General features: G+C 43.0%; 1 protein-coding gene across 2 annotated transcripts in view; it reads right to left on the reverse strand.

The window, feature by feature from the left end:
• Window positions 1-24086, reverse strand: part of ADAMTS17 (ADAM metallopeptidase with thrombospondin type 1 motif 17) — a 201911-nt gene that overhangs the window by 42126 nt on the left and 135699 nt on the right. For both annotated transcript variants that reach the window (XM_075506313.1, XM_075506312.1), the window contains 3 exons: window positions 16384-16464; window positions 6030-6187; window positions 1560-1719 (listed from right to left, as the gene is read on the reverse strand). In XM_075506313.1, the coding sequence (XP_075362428.1) occupies window positions 1560-1719; window positions 6030-6187; window positions 16384-16464 (399 nt within the window). The remainder of the gene's footprint in view (window positions 1-1559; window positions 1720-6029; window positions 6188-16383; window positions 16465-24086) is intronic.

The following is a 24086-nucleotide window of genomic DNA, read 5'->3' on the forward strand; positions in this document are numbered from 1 at the left end:
CAGCTGCCTCTTGCTGCTCCCGATTCAGGAAGAGTCAGGTTGAAAAGGAGTGCCTGGGGTTCAAGAGTGATAAACTAGGCTTGTTTGTATTTCACAAAGAGGTGAAATTAAGTCACCAAAATAAATTATTTCTCATCTTCTGGTCCTCCAGGTTTAAAAACCCTGCCAGTGGGAGACGTGTCAGGAGTAGTCGGCATTTCTCACGTAAACTGTCTGTGCATCAGGAGTTTCACCGCAGCAGTGGGGCCCTCAGGGTTCAGCCTTCCACTGTGTGACATCAGGAAAGCTGTGCCACAGGGTGGCATGACAATGACCAGAAGTGACAAGGAAAATGCCATGCCTGCACCATTTGACTTTGCCTTACTGCTAATTATTTTGGTTTCTCAGATCCTCTTCTTAACCCTGAGAATGCATCAAATTGAGTTTATTCATGGTCTGCAGCAGGTAATAAAAAATAACTTAAGTTCTGTTAATAAAAAATGTGTAAAAGTCTGTATGGAAGGGAAAAGGCCCTTCCCAGTTTGGGTAAATAGTAAGACCATCGAAAACCAAAATATAAGAGATCAGTTGCCATCCAAGCTACTACTGGTAGGAGCCATGTTGCCAGTAACTGATTTGATTCAAATATGCGGCAGGCTTGCAACACAAATCAAGAGCCACAAACAAATTTCCTACTCATTCATGTGAGGGTTTCATGGCTCTAAGAAATTATTGATTTAGAACATGAGTAAAAGTAAGTGTGCATTTTAAAATGAGTTCTATTTACAGAAAAAAGTAAAACCATGATTTCAGTACACTGAGGGCAGTGAGCCTTCGAATGTGAAGATGAGCACTCTTTCTTTGTGTCATATAATATGATAAATAATTGGGTCTGCTGGTGAAGAAAGACTGGCCAGAATGCATGGAAATGATCCATTCTCCTCGGGGAAAAAAATACTTCTTCCAGCACTGCAAATTCAATGGACAGTGGCTGACAAACCAGTCTCTGGTTTCACAGGCATCAATTCCCCCCAGGCTTTCAGCAAATCTGTCTCAGCACATCCTAGGGATCATCTGAAAAGTGTGATTTGCAATGTGCTCATGTACTCCCAGAAAGTCCACCCCATATTAAGAGCGTCTGACACAATCTCCAGGAGTTGTGACAGCAGCACTGCCCCTGTTTCATCCCTGGGGAAGGAAGTGTCTTTCAGTGAACATGCCTGAACACCTGTGAAAACTCTGCTCCAAGAATGTGACGGAGGCTTGAGATATGGGGCTGCACACGGCGCCTTGAGCCATCCGTGGAGCACTAATCCAGGTGCAGTTCCAGCCTCCGGTAACGAGCCGACAAAGCAGCGTCCCTGCCAAAATGCTGGGTGAAAATTAACTGTGGGGATGTGGATGATAGCTGGGAGAGCTGGTGAGAATGAGCTCTCATTTGAGTTCATTATGGCAACATCCATTCCCATGGCCAGTTTCCGTCATGCTTTGGCAACGCTGTCTTCTACAGGCACCTCTCTAATGGCTGGTGTCTGCAAACACCATACAGCAAGTCCCACCAAGCTTCCAAATGGCCTTACCTCCTCCACACTGCACACTGCACCCTTCCCATCCGCTGTGCGTCCAGATGTACAAAGAATCCTGTTGCTTTTCTGGCTCGCTTCTGTTTTCAGCAGTATAGTTTACAGGAATGGTGTATTCATAATGAATTCCATAATTCTGGTCATGAAATAACAGCACCTGGTTTAGCAGGAAAAGAAAGACTGTTACAACACACTGTGTACTGGGAAAGCCAACGGACTGCAGAAACAGTAATGCTGGAAATGCTGTCTCAGGCCAGTATTTCTAAAATATAAGTACCTCATGAAAGGCAACCAAATATTTATCTAGAAACCTGAAATTACAGTGGTATTGGTAAAACAGGGAACCGCGGGAGCAATCACCGCTCATGATTTGTGAATATTTAAAACAGTCATGGAGATGTCTAAACCTGGAATTCGGTGCATAACTTTGTTTAAGTCTCAAATGCGATCAGTAGGCCACTGGCTATCTAACGAGAAATAGTAAGACAACAGGAAACATTAAATCAGCAGTTTTCATATAACAACTATTTTAATGAGCATCTAGAGCTAAAAAGTCACTCATCATACCTGTCCTGCCCTTGTTTTCTAGAAAGCAAATTGTCTGCAAGCCTCATGCAGAGACTCAGGCTTATGGTTGGGGACCTTTGTAGAGAATGGGGAAGTTCTGGGTTAACACTGTACTGTTTATGGATGATGGTCCTGGGCAGCCTGCTCTACACTACCCTGCTTGAGCAGAGGGTTTGGATGAGACAACCTCCAGAGGTCCCTTTCAACTTCAACCACTGTATGATTCTGTGAGCTGCAGCATTTACTGTTGCATTTGAGTTGGGCTGCAGCAGTCCATAGTTTGAAGGCAGAAATGTTTATGAACACATCTGAAGGAACAAGGTGATCCTTCTCAAAGTAAAAACAACTAATGCAAAAGAAAGTCACATGCCTCCTGGGAAATGTGGCACTCAAAGTGAGCATGACTATTCCTGCTGACAAGCTGTAGGAGCAGGATTTTATTGTCGCAGAAACCTGAGGTTGACAAGGAAGAGCCATATCATACAGATGCTGGCAACATATATATTTTCATACCCTGCATATTGCCAGAGGAAGGTGAAACCTGCTTCCAACAGCAGGCTGATTGTTTCCCGTGGAGTCACATGTGATGTCTCTAGTGTTACTACTCCAAAACTCACTGACTATTAAAAAAGGCAGAGGAACAGAGAAAAATGCTTAACTTTTCACCACAGGTAGATGACAATTCTGGTCCTGTTTTGATTTACATGTTGGGCTTCATTTGGCTCTCACTTCCACTGGCTTGAGTCAGAATTGATTAGAAGACACTCAATGGAGTATGAGGTCCATGGAATCTGAGTTACCACACTATTAACCAATGCCATAGAAGTACTACTGTAATGCTCATGGTGTGGCTTTAGACTTACTTATACTTGTTATCCCATAATCTCAGTGGCATTAGACAGGTGAATTCTGCTGGCTCTTGTCATCTATTGAAATAGGAGCACCACCTTATCAACTAAGATATTTTAAGCAGGGCTATCGTAAGTGAAGCAAGCAGCTGCCCAATTAAAAAAAGCAAATTTGCAAGTGCTATTTTCTCCCAACAATAATTGTTTCCTATTCAGATTGGCAGAAACCACTCCTCCTTAACCAATAATCTCACTAAAGCTGTCATAAGCTCATTTAACCAAAAAAGTGCATTTAACCAAATATGTGCTGAAAGAAGGGGTCCAGCTTGCAGCCACTGACATCCTGGAGGTCTGTGCAGGGAACACTGTGGGGCTACACAAACTCAGCACCCGTGAGTTGCTCTGCACAGCGCATAACCCTGGGCAGAAAAGCATCTTCCAGAAGATGTGGGGAACAAAGACATGATTTTGCTTCAGCTACAGAGGGAGCCTTACTACCAGAACTGAATACCAAGGTTGAAACTAGCCAGCCGTCATTACAGTTACAAAGATGGACGGGGTTTTTTTAACACATTTCGAAATACCAGGCAGTCAGAGGCAGAGGATGCAAGTCCTGCTCTGGCTTTCTTTTAAGTGCATGAGATACGAACAGCTTGTTCTACAGAATTGATCAATCAGCCTTGTCTAAAACATCTTTATGCTCTGGGAGTGTTTGGTTGTCCTCTGTTGCCAAGAGGAGGTCTAGCACAGGCCTAGTTACACAAACATTAATTTCTCCAAGAAATATACTTACAGCAATGCATTTGGAGAAATGCCTCAAGTATTAAAAACCAGCTCCTAAAAAGAAATCCTTATTATCTCAATATGGGTGCAAGACTAGTGAATCTAAAGGCCCATATGAAACCAATTTCATGCAATTTCGTAGCCATATATAATTGGGGGGTGTGTGTATGTGTGCATAATTGGTTTCAAATGCAGGTCACAATGGATTGACTGAAGCTTCTGGCTCTTTGTCAGTCCAGTGTATTCCACCACTGTTTGAACAACAGTTTTCTATTTAGAGGTAACTGGTAACCATCCTGCCTTTCTTGCATTGAAAGAATGAAACCCACTACCCTGTATCAAGGAAAAGATTAATATCTGATTTGAAGAAAAGACTTCACGTGTACTTTGTTTACAACTGGCAGTGATTTTAAGCCACATGTTTTTTTTAATGGTCTGGTAACTTTTACTTTCCTCCTTTTTAATCATTTCTGGGGGGGAAGGTGAAGAAGGAAAATTTCCTCTGATCATATCTGCTGAAAATGCCAGTCTGTGCCTGGAAAGGATACTCATGGAGAACCTCATAATCACTGGTTTCCTATGTTAGTTACTTACTCCTTAATGAAGGGGAAATGAGTTTTACTTTAAAAACAAAGCTCTACTGATGCTGAAGTTCACAAAATGCTGGTACCAGGTTTTACTGCAGTACACTTCAACCAAGTAATGCCCTGGAAGGTTCCAAGAGCTGGCAAAGGAACCCTGCACAGTATCTTCACAAAGGTACCTGTGCAATGCCTTTTTCTTACATGAGGTTAGGAAGACCTTGGCAGTACGAGATACTTTGTCAGAGTCCTGGTTTCAGGAGGGAATACTTGTGTTAAGGCTAAAGTCAAGCAGAAGATGATTTTTCTGATTATGAGGGTGGCTCCTGTATACACCTCCCTTGTGTGGGCAGACCTTGAATTACGTGGCTGAGTCAGGAAGGTGCAGGTGTGCCCAGACCTGCACCACTGACTATTTCACTGGTAACCTCTTTGAATCCAGCTTTACACTGGTCTGTATGTGAACCTAGTAAACTCACTCATCTGTCTGAGAAAGAAAAGACAAAACACCTCTTGTTCCTATGCAGCATATTTTGACATAGAGAAAGTACTGACAAAATGGAGTATTATTTTGTGTGTGTGCGTGTGAAAAGTTCAAGCAACTTTTGAGCTTTTCAAACTGGGCCATGAAATGTTGCACAATGAACACCTGCAAGCCAAAAATTCAGGTGAGGAAAGGGAGAGACTTCTGATTTTTAGCAGTGCTTACAGATAGTCTTCAGTGAACAAGCATGGTAAAAAGTCACAAGGAAAAGAAACAGCACACAGAAAAATGTAATTGGATAAAAAAGTTACAGGAAACAATGCATACATTAAAATACTCCAGGTTTGTATGCAAACCTCGCTATAGAAACTAAAGCTTTCTACAGACCTTCTACTAGTAACACATATGATACAGGCATTATTACAGCTATCTTACAGATAGAAACATTAAGGTTACCACCAACATTAAGGGATTGGCTCATGAGTCACCCCATCACCCATTAGTGACGGGACTGGGACTACAATCCTGTTCTTCTCACCCCTGTGGACTTCTCACTCATGTTCTCATACAGCAGCCATGTGACTGTTTATAAAATGACATGCCTGGTTAACAGAAGGACTATCTTGAACATTAGGAAAAACTTTCAAGAACACCTTAAAATACATAAAATTGAAAAAACAATATAAAGGAAACAAGGAACATTTCTGTGCGTAACTAAGTCACTACAGAGGGTCAAATTCACGTGTCATCGGTACATGCCAAATCTGCATCTCTTCTGTTAGAACAACAGTATATTTAAATACAGAACATGTTCTAGCATAAGCTGAGAAGATATTTCAGCAAATATCCTTTCATGTGTGTGAGCGGGTATGTCCATGAAATAACGAAGGCCCCTGGAAACCTACATCCTCTACAATGGACCTGTCACGTTGTCTGCGACACATTACAGGAGTATCCTGTACTGGACACCAGTCTACTGGGACACTGCATGTTCTCCCAGAATAGAGCATCATTTATTTTTAAGCAGGGAGCTGGGTTTCTCCAGCCCTTGCAAATGCTGCAAAAGAATGCAAAGAGAGGCACTACAGTATACCTTTAAAAAACTCTGGTGAGGAAGCAAACAATCAAAATTTAACTTTCAGCTAGAATATAAACCCTGTATGTTGCATCACTTAAGAAACACAAACAAAGGATATAAAGTTACCATCAAGTGCAGTGGTATTTTAGTTGGTCCTTTGGCAGAGATTTTCTCCCACAGACCCCTTCGCACGTACCGGACAGTAGTGCCTGCGATCTGAAACTCACCAGGAAGCTCAATTTTCCAGTCGCTGTTAATGGATCTCTTACTGGAATCTTTTAAAGCTGGAATGAATCAAACACATGGAGTGAAATGTAAGCAAATTTGTAATTACAATATAGACTACTGAGCTTCTGTCTCAGCATGCCTGAAGTACAAGATGCAGTAGCCTTGTAATGGACATGAGTTTAAAAGAAAGAAAATATTATAGCTGACTCCTAATGTTTCTAACTTGGACATATTCTGTATTTCAGTTGATGAAGGCATTTCTAATTATGTTAACATTGCTATTAAGTAAAAATAATGTCATATAAACTAGTCTTGCTAAGGTTTCACTACCTAAAATGATTACAGTCTGCTTTCTGAATAAGCAATGTTTTCCAGTTTCAAAACTTCGAAGCATTCTCTGTGTCGTTCCATTGTCAGAAAATTTAAAGGGAAGAAAAAGAGTGTGCAGAAGGAGTTACAAAGGAAATAAAAGGCAGGAAAGATAACTATCCACTGTCCTTGAAAAAATACTACTCATTTAGGACTAAATGGTAGAACTCTTCCACGGTTTGACCTATTTCAGGAGTATGTCCAAAACCCACACGCACTCATGGCATATTGTTGCATTCAGTTACGTATACAGCTCTGCTTTTGCAAAGGAAAGCTTGCACAACTGAAATGTTTTTCTTTGATTTTCAGTGAAAAGAGATTTAATTTGGATTTAAAAGTAATACTAAAATACTACAGAATTGTGGTAAGAAGCAAGAACCACAAAGTAGAAGTGACTGACTATGGAAGTGCAAAACTTACTAGCACATTTTCCTTACCCAAGCTGAGGAGAGTGCAGATTGTAAACAGAGAGCATAATTAGAGAACAATCAGTCAGAGCCATAATTCTTCCTGGAATAATCTCAATATTATTTGCCAAAGGTTACATGGGAAACATGTAGGCATATATGTAAAATGAAAGTGCCTGGAATATCTGGTATATTGGAAAGTAACACTTAGATCACTTCAAGGATTATTCTTAGATCTAACTATTTAGATTTTAATCTTAGAAAAATTGATAGTACCATAAATTTGGACACATATGCCAAATTGGCAGACATGATGTAAGAATCTGAGTGAGTGAGTGAGTCAACTAGGGAAGGCGCCCTGCTGGACCTGTTGTTTGTGAACAGAGAAGGACTTGTGGGTGATGTGATGGCTGGGTGATGTGATAGTTGGAGGCTGTCTTGGGCATAGCGATCACAAAATGGTAGAGTCTTTGATGCTTGCAGAAGTAAGGAGGGGGGTCAGCAGAACCTTGGACTTCCAGAGGGCAGACTTTGGCCTGTTTAGGAGACTGGTTGACAGAGTCCCTTGGGAGGCAGTCCTGAAGGGCAAACGAGTCCGGGAAGGCTGGACATTCTTCAAGAAGGAAATCTTAAAGGCGCAGGAGGAGGCTGTCCCCATGTGCCGAAAGATGAGCCGGCAGGGAAGAAGACCAGCCTAGCTGAACAGAGAGCTTTGGCTGGAACTCAGGAAAAAAAGGAGAGTTTATGGCCTTTGGAAGAAGGGGCAGGCAACTCAGGAGGACTACAAGGATGTCATGAGGTTATGCAGGGAGAAAATTAGAAGGGCCAAAGCCCAACTAGAATTTAATCTGGCTACTGCCATAAACCACAATAAAACATGTCTCTATAAATACATTAGCAACAAAAGGAGGGCTAAGGAGAATCTCCACCCTTTCTTTATTGGATGTGGGGGGAACATAGTGACAAAGGATGAGGAAAAGGCTGAGGTACGTAATGCCTTCTTTGCCTCAGTCTTTAATAGTAAGACCAGTTGTTCTCCCGGTACCCAGCCCCCTGAGCTGGAAGACAGGGACAGGGAGCAGAATGAAGCCCCTGTAATCCAAGGGGAAATGGTTAGCGACCTGCTACACCACTTAGAAACACACAAGTCTATGGGGCTGGATGGGATCCACCCAAGAGTACTGAGGGAGCTGGCAGAAGTGCTCACCAAGCCACTTTCAATCCCTTATCAGCAGTCCTGGCTAACCGGGAAGGTCTCAGTTGACTGGGGATCAGCAAATGTGATGCCCGTCTACAAGAAGGGCTGGAAGGAGGATCCGGGGAACTACAGGCCTGTCAGTCTGACCTCGGTGCCAGGCAAGGTTATGGAGCAGATCATCCTGAGTGCCATTATGTGGCACGTACAGGACAACCAGGTGATCAGGCCCAGTCAGCATGGTTTTATGAAAGGCAGGTCCTGCTTGACTAACCTGATCTCCTTCTATGACAAGGTGACCCATTTAGTGGATGAGGGAAAGGCTGTGGATGTTGTCTACCTAGACTTTAGTAAAGCCCTTGACACCATTTCCCACAGCATTCTCCTGGAGAAACTGGCTGCTCATGGCTTGGACGGGTGTACTCTTCGCTGGGTAAAAAAATTGGCTGGATGGCTGGGCCCAAAGAGTTGTGGTGAATGGAGTTAAATCCAGTTGGTGGCCGGTCACAAGTGGTGTTCCCCAGGGCTCGGTATTGGGGCCAGTTCTGTTTAATATCTTTATCAATGATCTGGATGAGGAGGTCAAGTACACCCTCAGTAAGTTTGCAGATGACACGAGGTTTGGCGGGAGTGTTGATCTGCTTGAGGGGAGGAAGGCTCTACAGAGGGACCTGGACAGGCTGGATGAATGGGCCAAGGCCAACTGTATGAGGTTCAACAAGGCCAAGTGCCAGGTCCTTCACTTGGGTCACAACAGCCCCATGCTACAGGCTTGGGGAAGAGTAGCTGGAAAGCTGCCTGGCGGAAAAGGACCTGCAGGTGTTGGTCGACAGCCAGCTGAATATGAGCCAGCAGTGTGCCCAGGTGGCCAAGAAGGCCACAGCATCCTGGCTTGTATCAGAAATAGTGTGGCCAGCAGGACGAAGGAAGTGGTTGTCCCCCTGTACTCGGCACTGGTGAGGCTGCACCTCGAATACTGTGTTCAGTTTTGGGCCCCTCACTACAAGAGAGACATTGAGGGGCTGGAGCATGTCCAGAGAAGGGCAACGGAGCTGGTGAAGGGTCTGGAGCACAAGGCTGATGGGGAGCGGCTGAGGGAACTGGGGTTGTTTAGCTTGGAGAAAAGGAGGCTGAGGGGAGACCTTATTGCTCTCTACAACTACTTGAAAGGAGGTTGTAGTGAGGTGGATTTTGGTCTCTTCTCCCAGGTAACAAGCCATAGGACAAGAGGAAATGGCCTCAAGTTGCGCCAGGGGAGGTTTAGATTGGATATTAAGAAAAATTTCTTCACCAAAGGGGTTGTCAAGCATTGGAACAGGCTGCCTAGGGAAGTGGTTGAGTCACCATCCCTGGAAGTATTTAAAAGATGAGTAGATGTGGTGCTTAGGGATATGGTTTAGTGGTGGACTTGGAGGTGCTAGGTTAACGGTTGGACTTGATGATCTTAAAAGTCTTTTCCAACCTAAACAATTCTATGATTCTATGAATCTAATACCACAGAGTTGCTGCTTAAGTATGACCTGAAGATACTTCTGGTAAAACACTTACATACTTGCAGTGTTATACCCTTACAGCTATTAAAACTGGTACTTGAGGTGAAACAGTGTGAGAGCACCAGTGGCTGTAAACTGAAGTCTGGTTTGCAAGGCAAGATCTGTATATTTTTATGTAGACTGCGCATCCTGAGACTGACTAAAGTCTGGCAGCAGTTAGGTTCAGAGAATGTCATTCAGATAGTACATAAAGAAACCTATTTTGATCTTCAAGCATTAATATAAAATTCACAGATCATTTATCTCTAAACTCTCCTTCCAAATGTAGCAAGACAACTCTGCATTTTTTTTTTTTGTTTTCAAGCAGGACTAGCTTCTGAAACTGTATTTTCCTAAACTTTCCTTGAGAAAAGTATCAATCAAATCTCTGTGTTGATACACACATGAAGATTTGCAAGTGCAAAATAAAACCGTTCCTGAGTTTGTGTGTGCTTCATAATGCAAACATTGAACAAGTTAACATTCAGCTGTCGTAGTTGTAAAGGGAAGTCAAGTTACAAAGCCGAGACTGGTCAGTGGACAGAATGTGAACTTGGCAGATGAGCTTAATACCCCCTTGTGCTGAAGCCTGGAGGGCAGAATATTCCAACCTGCAAGCACTAGCTACAGGCGTAATTTAAAATGGCCCTTATGTTGTTCTAAATTACTCCAGAGGCTTTTTTGTGAGTTAAAAAACTGGACAGGCATTATAAAGCTCCAGTATCAGAAACAAGCAGGGCTTATGGTCAGGATACTTCCTGATGCCTTCTTTGCTCTCAAAAGGCAGAAGCAGATGAGACATGATCTACCCCTGGGTTTGATGGAAACCAGGCCACAAATAAAAACCATCAGCAGGCAAGGAACAGCCTGCCACAGCCACGCTTCTTTCAGAGTCCATGAGGTGGACACACATGCATAAGGTCAGATACTGTAGGATCACATCCGTCCTGTCAGGAAGTGCCTCTACACATCAGTAAGGACAACGAAGAAAGCTCTACTGCAGAAGGAAGCCCTGTAAGACGTATATTGGGAAGAAAAGATACTTGGAGTAATGTCCTTTCGTCCAGCATAACTTACTGCATCAGCATCACTGATATCCTTCAAACACTAAAAGACAACTCAGGCCATAAGAACATCACATTACATCGTCAATGCAAGTTGATTTAGGGATTTATGTGTTTTCTACATTAGAACGGAAGCACAGTTATTCAGACGTCTGTGTGATGCATTGAAGGAAGAGAAAAATGGCAGACCCCGTTCTAACAGAGAAAAAGTCCCAGGCCCCTTTGTGGAGATCCATGCACCATGATCAAATTTGCCCTGACATCAGACAGACAGAGTAGCCCGTGTGTTACTGGGCTTCCTTAGTTCAAGGTTAAGTGTGTCTTTTGGCTAAACCTTTAACAGGATGTTTTCTTAAGCTCCAGCATTTCATGCCTATTTTACTCTCTTCCAGTAAAAAACACAACCTTGGCTTTCACTTAACTGAGTGTGTTGCAAGAAGGTAAGAGGAGCTGATTTAAAGCCTTTTAAAGTCAATAGGAAAATCTCCCATTGTCATTTCTTTGGATCAAGTCCCCACAGTCAGCAAATGCTTCTAGGTGTGCTTAGGCTACGTATAATTGCCTAATATGCTTGGGAGACAAGGAACTAGACTTCTTGTCAACTGCACAACACAGCTGACTTATCAGTTGGGTCTAATTTACTGTGGGAGTGTTTGTAGTGATACTGGGCTATTCTACATAGACTTCCCTTTTATTCTAGCTGACCATGTCTAACACCTTTTACATAGCTGTTACAATGAAGGTTCCCTCAAGAAATGAGGGGCCAGCTCATCCCTTCCTCAAATGAGGTTTAAGAGGAAGGAAATCCCTGTTAGATTTCTCTTTAGGGGGTTTCCTGAGAAACTGATCTATTTGGCTCAACAGGGCAAGTGCCTGGCTCCACAGATCCCAGAGGGTCTGCTGAAGGTAAGAGGAGATACCTGAAGTGATTCCAGCACAGGGCACCATCTCACAGTGGAAACCTGTTTTTAGACTATTCCACATACAGTGCACAGACATGTACCCAGGCACCTGGGAACCTCTATGTTGTTAAAACAGTCCCTAGCATACCTTATGGCCCAGCTCAACTTGAATTCTCCCAAATAACTCCCAGTGTGGCTTCAGGATCCAGGACTTTCCAGGGTCCCTTCCCAATAAGCAGTATGCAGGCAGCTCCCCTTCACTGGGGGCTGCGAGCCCATACACAAGATGGTCCATGACCACTGGCCTCAGTGCCCAGGAATATTTCAGGGCACATTCAATTTACCAGATGAGCATCATTTGTAGTGTCTAACCTCTGGGGAAGTCTGGAGCAGGTGGAGGTCGCAATGTCCTCTGCGTCTGTGAGTGCCTTTCTGAAGATCTGCATCCTAGGGAGTTACTGAAGAAAGGTGGAACATCCTTCTGTCCTGCTGCACACAACCTTCCTGACAGCTCTCATGGTCCCATTAGAGGCTCCAAAATCAGGGTGAAAGAAAACTGCAGGCATGGTTTCCCCAGGAGGAGTGGGATGTACGTGGGTTTTTTTTCTGAGGAAGGTTCTCTTTGGCACATACTCTAGGGGTATGATGATGTCCTGGTATTTGCATGCTACAGCAATATAACTCTGCGGCTTACTTCTCTTCCTGCTTTGTTCCTCGATCTACAAAGTACCTTCTGCAAACTTCAGATGGAATTCTGAAGCAGGATTCTTTCCTCTGCCAAAGCCTAGTGGCTTCCGGGAAGATCAAAGCAGCCATCACACTGGCCTTGAGGAGCCATGAACATTACTAATCAAAGCTGTGGATGAGATAAAACTATCTCCATGCAGTATGGCTGACTAGTAAAGATATCATGGCACATGCTCAAAACAGCATATAAGAGCTTGAATGACTAAAACTATGTTTTGGTTCCAACTCATCATCAAAGGACGATAGCTCACTGATGAAAAACAAAATTAATCTTTGTGGACCTCTTTTCTGGGAAAGGTTTGATTTTGATTGCTGCAGGCACTGTTCCCTTAGTGACTGAGGAGACAGAGAGTTTGGAAACAGCCCTGTTCCCAAAGGTGCTCCTTTGAGGATTGCAGGAATTACACTGGAGACTCAGCAGAGTATTTGGGCCAAAGTGTTTTTGCCACTGTTTGTCTTCATTGCACACAGGTGCCCCATCAGTAGGGATCAATGCTGCAGCTATAAAACCCCCATGCCTCTTAGACACAGGGTACTGCTCTTTCTGCAATGGCTTTTGTCACACACAACTCTTGCAGGCCTGGCTCTGCCTAGCCCCAGAGGTGATAGTACTATATTCAGTGGGGTGAATAGGGCCTTTTGCTCTTATTGAATGCTGTGCTTTTCATCCAAGCATTGCAGAAGCACTTTGCAAGACAGCAAGTACCTTTACTGACATTTTAGAGAACAAGCAAAGCACACAGTAAAGAACACTTTCCCAGCCTCGCTGAGAGCTCAGTGGCAGGAGCTGAGGAGACCAGGATATACGCAGTCTTCTCTGACAAAACTTGCCTGACTGTGGTGGAAAAGCCCAAACAGGAAAGCAGCTGTGAGCCCTTTTTGCCAAACGGTCCTCACCGATTTAAGCTAGCACCCAGAGGATTTATTCTGCCTTGGACAGCTGGCTGCAGTTCTCCTGGGACCCTATGCCTCAAATAAGGTAGCAAGGCACAGTTCTTTCTCTTCTCCCCATTGTGGGTGTGTTTAGGCAGTAGCAAGAATCCACTGTTACATCTCTAAGCCTTTTCTGGCTCAAAGTTGTACAGCAGAAGAGCAAAAGAAAAAGGAACCCCAGCAACAACCCATAACTTCTTTTTTTCTTGTTGGCTGGAAGACAGGAACTGACCAATCTATTTCTAAACCTGGCATCTAGTCAGATCTTTATTTCCACCTTGGGTCCCTCCAGCTTGCTTCCCAGCCTGTGGGCACAAACTGCCGAGGCATTTCCTGTTCAAGGTGGTTTTTAAGCATTACAGCCAGCCAAGGCAGCCAGCGTGGGTTGCCTGTAGGTGGAGGGAAATTCTTCAGGCACTGCTCCCAGCATATGGAATAATGATTCCAAATTATGCTGGGCTCATTTCCAAAGTGCTGTACCCGGTTCTGAGTGGAAATAGGACCTGATTGGACTCAACTTTGTCAGTGTAATTGAAATAGAAAATCCTTCCATACTCAGACCTGGATTTATAATGCATTATGAGGCCTATCAGAGTGACTGGATTTTGTTTTCTTGGTCATCTTTTTTGTCCTATTGGAACACTCCTGCTGCTATTCTTCAGCTTAGGTTAGCAAGACATTGGGTATCTTTTCTTTGTGTCCGGTGTTCCTTGAAAGAGAAAACCCTGGAAAGCTTAGAGAGGTTCTCCTGCCTCCTGACCATGAACAAAAGAGCTAAAAGCATTCAGAAGCTTTAAAATAGCCGGATTTTTATCTATCTTTATGTGATGCACACAGAGCGAAGTCCTGCTCTCAAATATATGCAATCCTAATCTTCACCACCCAGTGAGGAAATATCTACTTTAGTCAAGGTTATGTGGTGACAATGAAGGGTAGTTGCTAGCTCCACGTAAGACTCTCGGTGCTGCAGCTATCTGCCAAAGCCCAAGTCCCGGACAAATACCCGGCGCAGATCCCACCAAGACAAACAAAAAGGCTGGCTTCCAGAAGGCAAAGTATTTGGAAAACCCAAGGAAACACTGGCTCTCATTGTTCCACCAGTGCTTTGCTATGTCAAACATCTTACGTGTAGGCGTAGTCCTCTCCCAGCAAGCTGGCTGCAGCATTAGTGGAAATACTAGCAGTAGTGATACATGCTTCCTACCAAGAAGTGGCACAAATGCCAATACTTTTGACCTAAGGGCAGCTGAATGACATGATTTGCCCTCTTTTTTCCCCCCTGAATCTGGAATAAAGACAGAGAACAAAAGCATCTTTCCCAGTGATATTGGCAGCTTTGGTAGCATCTCAAGACAGAAAACCAATGGCACTAGATCTGAAATTGTAAGACACAATCACTATGTAAATGTTTTCAGCAGCATCCTATATCCCAGTACTGGATATTAACATCTCCTTTTGGCTGCGGAGATGGAGGAGCAAAAGACGTGGAAATTAGAAACCAACGGTCCTCGTCGGAGCTTTGCTACTGACTCCCTGCATATCCATGAGCAAGTTGCAACACCTTAGTTTCCCCTACTGCAAAACAGAGAGCAACAAGCTTCGTAATCCTCTCAGAGTTCCTACCACAGGCTTGATATAAAACTGGAAGCAATTCCATCTTTCAGAGTGCTTTTCTATCCTAAAACCTTGCAGTGTCTCTGCTCTGAGAAGCTCACTTTGAGAGAACCAGAACCTGCACAAGTGAAAACAGTACCTAATACTTCCCGGCTAAGGGACAGCTGGAACATGCATCTGTTCCAACCACCGCAATGACAATATCAGCATATGGAAGGACTGAAACACTGTTTGATATGGAAGGACAAAAATTATGTGTTAATGAGCTCATCAACAAGAAGAGCTTAGGTTTGACAATGCAGGGGTCTATAAGCTGCAAAAGTTCACTGAACAAAGGAGGAAGTTTGGGATTTTCTCTTATCCTTTTGTTTTCCCACACAGCATAAAGAACTTAAGAGAGACAGAAGAATTCCTCCATTTATGTGTGGCCATGCAGCTCTGAGTGTGCAAAGGATGTTTCAATGTGCTGGGTATTCTTTTGGGCCTTGGACAACTTTCCTTCAAATCCCTGCTCTGCCACAGGCTTCCTGTGTGAATTCAGGGCAACGTGGCATTAGCATTTCTATGAGTTGGTCTCCCTAGAAGTAGATGGGAGATAAAGCCCTTCATGTATTGCACAGTAATGACATGAAAAGAAACACCCCTAATATTGGAGAGAAGAGGCAGAAGATCAGACTGGCAGATGTATATTGTAGCTGACCAGCTGCATTTTACAAACACCCTTCCAATCTTTAATCTAAGCAATTAGTAACTGGACAACAAATTCATTGACAGACTCTGCCCTACAACAACCTCACATACAAATCTGACACATCACCCATGTCTAAAATTTTGTTTCCAACAGGGAAAAGAGGAGAGGAAGCCTGTTCCCTTCAAAAGGAATGCAGAAGTAGAAATGAGAAGAGGATTAAACAAACTGTTTGGCCTGAGAAAGTAGAGGCAAGTGGACTAGAGGCTGCAGCTAGCCCATCTCAGAGTGCAGGATCAGGTCTTGGATACAGCATCAAGTGAAAACCTGCTGCTGCAAGAAATGGTGCAGGTAACCTCATGGTCAGGTTATTGAGGGATATCAGCTGCCCTGTCCTGCCTCTGCTCCAGTCTGAGCTGGGCGCCTTCCTATCTGTATCTCTGCCATTCCTTTCTCTAAAGGCACTCTTCTCTTTCCCACTCCCTCCGAAAGTGTTGTGTGCTCCTGGCAGCTATGTTCAATCCAGTGCCAAGTTCTGTTCAGGAACTCTTCTGTCTATATAAAAGTATTCTCTGGTCCTTTCGGGTTGCACAGGGCCTGTTAAAGTGTCACATACTATCACATCAAGCAAACATCACGAAACCAAGCCACAAAAGCAGAGATTGCAGCACGAATGAAATTAACAGCCATGTCCTGGCAACAACAAACCTGTCATCTTACAGGTCATTTAGCGAAGGGTCATTTTAACAGAAAACAGAGCTCAGTTTTGAATTGAAACATGTTTTTCTTTTGTCTTTTTACCCAGAAAACTGTGAGCAGGCTTATCCTCAACCACTCTGATCCGCCGGGCACCTGCAGGGATCACAGCTGCTTCGATGTAACCTATGGCAACAAAAGAGCAGATGGATGAGAGCATGCCACAGACAGCCAGAGGCATCAATCATTCAGTATCTCACCATGAAAAAATCAACTCCTGCCCAGGTTGGGGAATGAGTGGGAAAAACTTCAAATGAGACGCCTGCATTGGCAGCCAAGTTTCACTGCTGTGACATGCATGGTTATGACTAACATTTCAGCCTGAGAAGAGGGAGAGAAATGCACGTGTGCTGCTTAATTGTGACTTAAGGCTTGTGCTTGGGCCCAATTAATTTACTCTCTTCAAATCACCCTGGCTCTCCTGCAGTACTGACAGGGATGCATGAGGACTGTTCCTGAGCTGATGCAAAGTGTCACTGTCAGGAGCAACGCTGCACATCACAGAACAGAAATCTGTGATTTGAAACGAAGTTTCCAATAGATGCTCCTGCTTTCCTCTCCAAAAAAATCCCTGCTCGAGGCTGTCATCAGTGTCAGAAAGGACTCACTTCCACAAAACATTTTGACGATGCTAAAACTAAACAGCAGGAATCAGTGGGACAACTAGGGGAAAAAAATTTTGTTTTCACTTACACTTCAGCTTTATACAAAAATTCTGGAGGATATAATGGTAACAGTCTCCTTGCATCGAGCTGCTAAACAGAATTCCACAGTTCAGATTTAATGCAACAAGGACTGACCACCAATCACCTCTAAACGCTGCCAGCAGACACACATGCCAAATTAGACCATCTGAGCATCTGACATGGTAGGGGAGTTTTTAACAGCACCCCATCATATTTTTACAGAATTCTCTTGGTTTTTATCTTTCTGAAATTCTCTTGGCCTTTTCATGCTTCCTTCAACAACCAGCAATACGACACAATTATACCACTTTTGACTAACAGCATAACAGTAAGAATAACTAGGAGCGACTAGGAAATGTAGCCTGTTTTCCTCCACCATGGAGCCATGCGGAGTTACGGACTTGTTCCATGGGGTCGAAGTGGTGCCTTTAAACTACAAAGCTGAAGGTACATTAGGGCCCATTTCAGAGGTCTGGGAGCCAGGCAGAGTTTTTCCACTGGCTTCATTGGACTCTGAATCAGGCCCCTGTAAATGACACTAATCTCATCACAACCATGACTTGATTCCTTCTAATTGGCCACCCAGTTTACTTTGCAGTGTATAACTTGGCACCTCTTTGGGGTTATTGCTCTCCCCTTTCTTTTAGATGTTAAGTAGCTTATCCTGTATGTTCCCTCATCCCTTTTTTTGTTTTAAAGGGCTGTGTGAAACTGTTCTGTGTCAGCCCTGCCTTTATGGAAATCAAGGGCAGTCTAGAGCAATGGGTTGAAGTGCTGGCATAAAGTAACTCCTCTAGCATTCAGCAATGTTTGGGGAGCTATTTTAGGGAAAAGTGCAGCTGAATGGCCATGCTTCTGCTACGCTGATACGGGGAGCCTCAAAGGAGGATGCTGACAGCCTCATGCATCTCAGGACTAGGTGTTTCTGTTACCACTATGACATGGAGTGAGACAGATGGGGATTTTGGGTCTCAGACTGTGGATTCATTTCTACCTGTCTGAACCAGCAGAGTGCCCAGCCGCTTTATTGTGCTATGAATATGGCTTGAGCCCTTGGGTTCCATGAGGTGCATTGGGTGGATAGTCGATCAGGGCTAGACACACTCTCTCTTTCCCTGATCATTGCATCTGAATGACACTTTCCATTTGACCCTTCAGCTCAGTTCTTTTTGCACTTGTTCCTCCTTACTTCTCCCTTACTCAGGATATCTCAGAAACAGTCAGTCATCCCTTGCAGGAAAAACAGAAAGAGGAAGAGCAGAGCTGCAAACCATGTCTGTGTACAGAAGCCAGAGCAGTGGCTCTCTCATCTGCTATTACAGAGGGGGTTTCACTGGGAAAAATCATTACTTCCAGGGTCAACTTTTTTAAGGCAATACTGAAATCTGTTATGAAATCAAAGCAAACAGATGTTGGATTTTATTCTAGACATTGCCAGGAGTTGGTTTTTCATCAGCTGAGATACCAAATTACAGTCAAAACAGAGTGTTTCAGAAATCAAACATCCTCATTGCACCCCATGCATCTGCATATAAACCCAACCGACAATTACCAGCAGACATGAGCACACAGCAAAGGTGTGATTAATGACAATCCGTCATGGGGAAACAGGCCCTATGACACACCTGAACACCCCTGTTAGGAAGCCAGTTTGGAACATGCCCAAGTTTCAGGTAATTTAATGTACCTTCCAGGGAACTATTTACTTATTTATTTTTTAAATCACATGCCAGATACAAATGCCCAGAGCTAAATCATGCAGGGTTGGATACAAAGTTACACCAAATTTAGTGAAAAGCCAGTCACTAACTTCAGTGAACTTTGGATCCGTCCCCTGACCTAAGCAGCAGCCAGGAGTGTGTCACACTGCTTTAGAGGTGAGCGAGCTGTGGAACCATGCTTGAGGTTCAGCTAGTGCCATAAATACGCTCTCATTTCATCACTGTGCCATGAGAGAAACACCACGTGGAAAAGTTGACTTTTATGTTACTTTTTACAATGGTAAATAGTGGAGTGTAAGCTATTAATAACGTATTAGTGTTGGAGACTGTTTAGTTTGGTCTTACACCAGATTTTTTTCCTCATGTAATTTCTAATCCCGATTGATGGCTTTTTGGGGTTGTATTCACAGCTCCTGAATAAGAAGAAACATACTGTGCTAACTCACTGAGATCATGTGGCACAAACCCGACTGCCGACCTTCACTCTTCTGTTAGTGAACTGCAAACCACTTTGCAGTTGTATGGATCTGACCTGTCCTTTCAGAGATGAAGCAGAATTCTTGGGCATGTCCCACCAGGAGTGTCTTGACACTCTCATTCATTATTTCCAGCAATATTGTGTGAGTTAGTGGTCAAATCTTATTGCAAACAAAGTATATAACATCCATGCAAATTTGCCACAGGTACAAACTCAGATCGCTACCACCACTCCAGTCTGGTCCTTAGAGCTAATGTGAGGCTTCTGGTCACAGAATATTCCTGATCTTTGCGATAACTGCACCAGAAAACACCTCCATTGTTTTCCAGGCACATTTTATTAAGCAAACTGTAACTGCAGATTGCCAGAAAGATTATCAAGTGTCAGCTAGTAAGACCAAAAAAGTCTGAGAGTTGGCCCTGAGTCAAGGACTCTCAAAGATCTGTTAGGTCTTAGGATAATTGCCTGCAATGCAGGGGTTTGCAAGGTTGGGCTTAAAGTTCTGCTTTAAATGAGGAACTGGTTAAAGACTGATGAGATTTGGCAACTATCAGGCTGTATTTCTAGTAATTTCACCCATAAATCAGCCTGTTAAGATGAAGCTTTGAAAGTACAACAGGAGAACTTCATTATTTGATAATTTATAGTGCTGTATGTAGTATACTCCACCTTGGGAACAGTTACTTTGGCACGCACCAATCTTTCTGGATAATTTGCATTACATCAGTGTCTCAGGAATGTAAAACTGTGATTGAAGCAAATCCTAGATACAAATTATATGGTGTAACTCATATTAGGAGAGACACCAGAACAAAGAGGTGGCTTTGTCATCAAGGAGATTAATATGTGAACAGTGGCTACTGTATCTTCATTTAAATGCTGGAGAGATTTGCAAGAGGAAAGCAGCTCACACAGGAAAATCCATTGTTAGCCATTGTTATTATTCCCAGAAAGAACAGAAAGTTTAGTGTGAACTTCAGAATGTCACTGCTGTACTACAAAACTGTTCTCCTGGTTTACGTTGCAATGAAAGACGGACTCCAAGGTAAAGGAAAAATTATCCCATGGCTGAAAGTACTGATCTCTGGGCACTGTACCTTCATATCTTATCCCTGTACACACATGAAAATTAGGTGTGAGAAAGTCAACAGTGCTCATCCCATTATCAAACTTCCCAAAAGTGCTTTTGAACAAAGATCTCAAGGTAGAAGCCAAGGAAATCAGACTGCCCTGCCTACCTGCTGGTCACGGCCAGCACAGCTTCCTTAATATTTTAGGGATAAGTACCAGCTGGGCATCTCAGTTTCCATGACCCTTCCCACCTTGCACCTTTTGCTGAGTGCTAGTTGTTGCAGTGGAGTGGAAATATGTCCAGTGGTAACTACATGTCCATTTTCTGAATAGTTGTGATGATTCTCACTTGCTATTAGCTTGAAAGTAATTCCTCCATCAGCACCTGTCCACTTCCAGCCATGGGATAGCTCATTGGAAGAAAAACATTTCACTGGGAAGCCATGGATAGATTTCAAAGCCTCCTACTATTGCTGTGAAGTTGGTTGCTGGGATTTCTAACTTGCATGTTCTCTTTAAAGCCTTATAAGACATCCCCGAGTTAGCCCTAGGGCTCTATTTTCTCATCATTTAGAAGTACACCCTATTGACAAAAAAAGTTTCCTGTGTTGGCTAAAGATGCTCCTAGCCAGCACTACAGCACCAATGTTCAAATATCCTTTCTTTCTTTTAAATATGTGCTGGACAAGTAATGTACAAAATCAGAAGCCTGCTTTTTCACCATCTTAAAAGAAAAATTGCTAGCAAAGATACACTCTTCATTTCCCAAAATGATAGTTTCAACAACTGGCAGATCTCACCTTATTATGTTCTGCCATTAAAAAAATCCAAATATCTGTGGTCCTTCTTTTGGATCATAAGCAAAAGGCAGCAATGAAAATCTTGCTATGGCTGAGAAAAATCAAGAGAGGCAGATGCAGGTCTCATTTTCAATGCAGGTCTCTAAGCATTACAGACACAGCCTTGGAGTCTGGACAGAAGAAGTCAGTGATAAATCAGCTACCCAACAGATACCAGCCAAAGAGCTGTCCTTTATTTCTAGGCCCCCTGTACAGTGGCAGGGAGACAGAGATGGACTTCAGAACAAGTCTGTGTTTGTTTTTGAAAAATTATTTTGTAGAAATAGGTACAGGGCATGCTGCCAGTTAAAAGCAAAGCTGAGTCTAAACAGTGCATTCTGTTGGCCTACTGAAGGCAGCCAGCTGCACACAAGTGTATGTGATGTTTAGCATCACAAGTAAAGGCTTTTGACCTCCTCCCCAAAAGAGAAATGGAATCCATTTACAGCTGGATCACCCGTGGCAAGATCTGAACTGCTGGGCCTCATATGAGGCACTTTGAATGTTCCACCATCATGTCCCACCAGGGTGGCAGAACCTCATTTGTGACATTAAAGTTGGAAAAAAAAGAAATAGCCCTGGTTCTTTTTACTTGGTTAATGAAAATTTGGCTTTCTTTCATGCAGATAGGTTTTCTCAAAGGAAAGGATCTGTACTTGATACCTTTGACAAACCAAGCTAAATAGTAAAAGGACTTGAAGTTTATCCATGGCCTTGGATACCAATCTCCCCAACTAATCCACCCAAAAGAAGACAAAGAACCAACACCAAAGGATGTCACCAACACCCACTGACACTGCAAACAGTATTCAAGTATCTTACACGAGAAACACTTGGGAATAGCCTTTGCCTTTGCCATCACACATGTCGAAACCTTCTTACAATGACTATTGGTTACTAAGAAACAGAAAGGAGTTGGCATGGATTTAGTTCAGTTAATTGGGCTTGACAACGTCATTTGCAATCGCAGGACATATAGGGACCAATCCCACAGTCAACTGAGTCCCATGTGCAGAGCAGCTGAGTATCTGGCCCAAAGGTTGCAGCTGCAATTCCCAAAACAGATATCACTCCAAAACAATCAACATCTTGATATTTGAAGTCTATTCTCTTCTGAAATAATAAATCAGCATACTTGACTCAGTGTGTCAGCCATGACTTGGATCGCAGCAAGTTCATGGGGATTTACCACTGACCTGTGCAATCATTTACACATCCAAACACTGAATCCGTTACTGTAGTCATATTGTGTATTCTCCTTTGCCCCAAATTTTGTCAGATTTTTGTACATATTTGCTTAAATGTCAATTTAAAGAAAAAAGGCCAATTTTTTTCTTGAGTAACTTCATGTTCACTTGTGATACTTCAGACCCAATCCTGGAGCTTTGCCTACTGCATGAAATTCTGTAAGTTAACCTGAAGACCTGATTCTGCAAAACAGCAGTATATGAATAGAAATTGATGGGAGTAACTCACAATGTATGAAATGTTCACAGAATCGGGCCTGGGAATCATAAGTGAAACCAACAAGTCTCTTTTCAGCATCTAACATAAAAGAAATCCAAAAACAAGAAAACATGAACAGGGAACAATTAGAAGATTGTAAATATTCTTTCCATTTTAGTAGGCTAGGACACTCATTAAAAGAGCATAATTCAAAAAAATAAAATGCAAAGATGATTTTGTTTTTTAAAACTACTTAAACTTTTAAAAACTATTTCCACAGAAAATTTATTTCCCTTTAAAATTAATAAATCAAAACATCTATAAATGTTTATGAGATTATAATTGTAAAAACAATTATCTTATAGATTATTTGAGACGGGTAAAGGTGGAAACATTGCATTGACAAAGCAACATTTTGACAGGTTGCACTTCTGAGATGATCAGCAAAGAATAAGGGTCAATAAATGCTTGAACACTGACCATGATTCAGTCAGCCATCTCTTCTTATTAGGTTACAGGGCGCTGGGGGTGAAAGACTCCCATAGTGTCCTCGCAGCCAGACAACCAGTTAAGGCTGAAACCGTTCTGATCCTACAGCCTTGTAAAGTTACCACACTCAAGCAGTCTGTCTAGTTGGAAACAGGTGCAACCTCCTGACAGCGACCCACAAATTTCTTATTTATCTGCACGAGATGTTTCATAGCCTCATTGGAAAAGATAAAAGATAGTTACTCTTCAGGAGCAATTAAGAAGTTCATGAACAGCTATAAAATCCACTACAGAAACGGAGAATAGTTTTTTTCAATGGAAATGAGAAACTTTTTCCACCATTTGCATCCACCTTGACATAAGTAGGTGGAAAATAAGAGTCAAAGGCAACAATGCAGGAAATCATTCAACAGGTTGTCCTAGCAATGCAACAGCACAAATGTGCTCCAGAAAGATGTGGTGGAGGTGGGAAATCCTACCTGCATCTCAGAGGAGGTGACAGATCACAGCTGGCTCCACAGATAAGGAGGAGGAGGGTGCAGAGGAAGAGGTCAATGAACAAAATCAGAGCCTCAGACTTCAGTGCCGAGAGCCTGATTCAAGGAAGCGGCTAAGCACTGGTGCTGCTTTAGTAACTAAACAGAATTGAAGTGTGTGCTTACAGGGAATCTTCACATGCTTTGCTGAACTCAGTCTTGGAGTAGCACGTGTTGAATGTATTTCTCCACACAGAAATGGCAATTCTGTATTCCCTGAATGTGAAATATTTTTTTCTGGACAATTCCTTCCCCTTGGAGCAGCTTGCAAGTCCTGAATCTGACTTTCCCTCCCTTTGCCTGATTAGGATGTGTGATAACAGGTTTCTCAGAAGCGCAATACAGAAACTCTGGAACAAAGACTAATTCAAACACCAAGCTGTATATAGATTAATGTTTAACAAGAGAGGGGAAAGTCGTAAGTCTAACTGGAAGCTCTTGTATCCTATACTGGATACTATTGCTGGCAGAGAATCAGTAAA

The sequence above is a fragment of the Mycteria americana genome, chromosome 6 (genome assembly GCF_035582795.1).
Source record: "Mycteria americana isolate JAX WOST 10 ecotype Jacksonville Zoo and Gardens chromosome 6, USCA_MyAme_1.0, whole genome shotgun sequence".
Classification (NCBI taxonomy): domain Eukaryota; kingdom Metazoa; phylum Chordata; class Aves; order Ciconiiformes; family Ciconiidae; genus Mycteria; species Mycteria americana.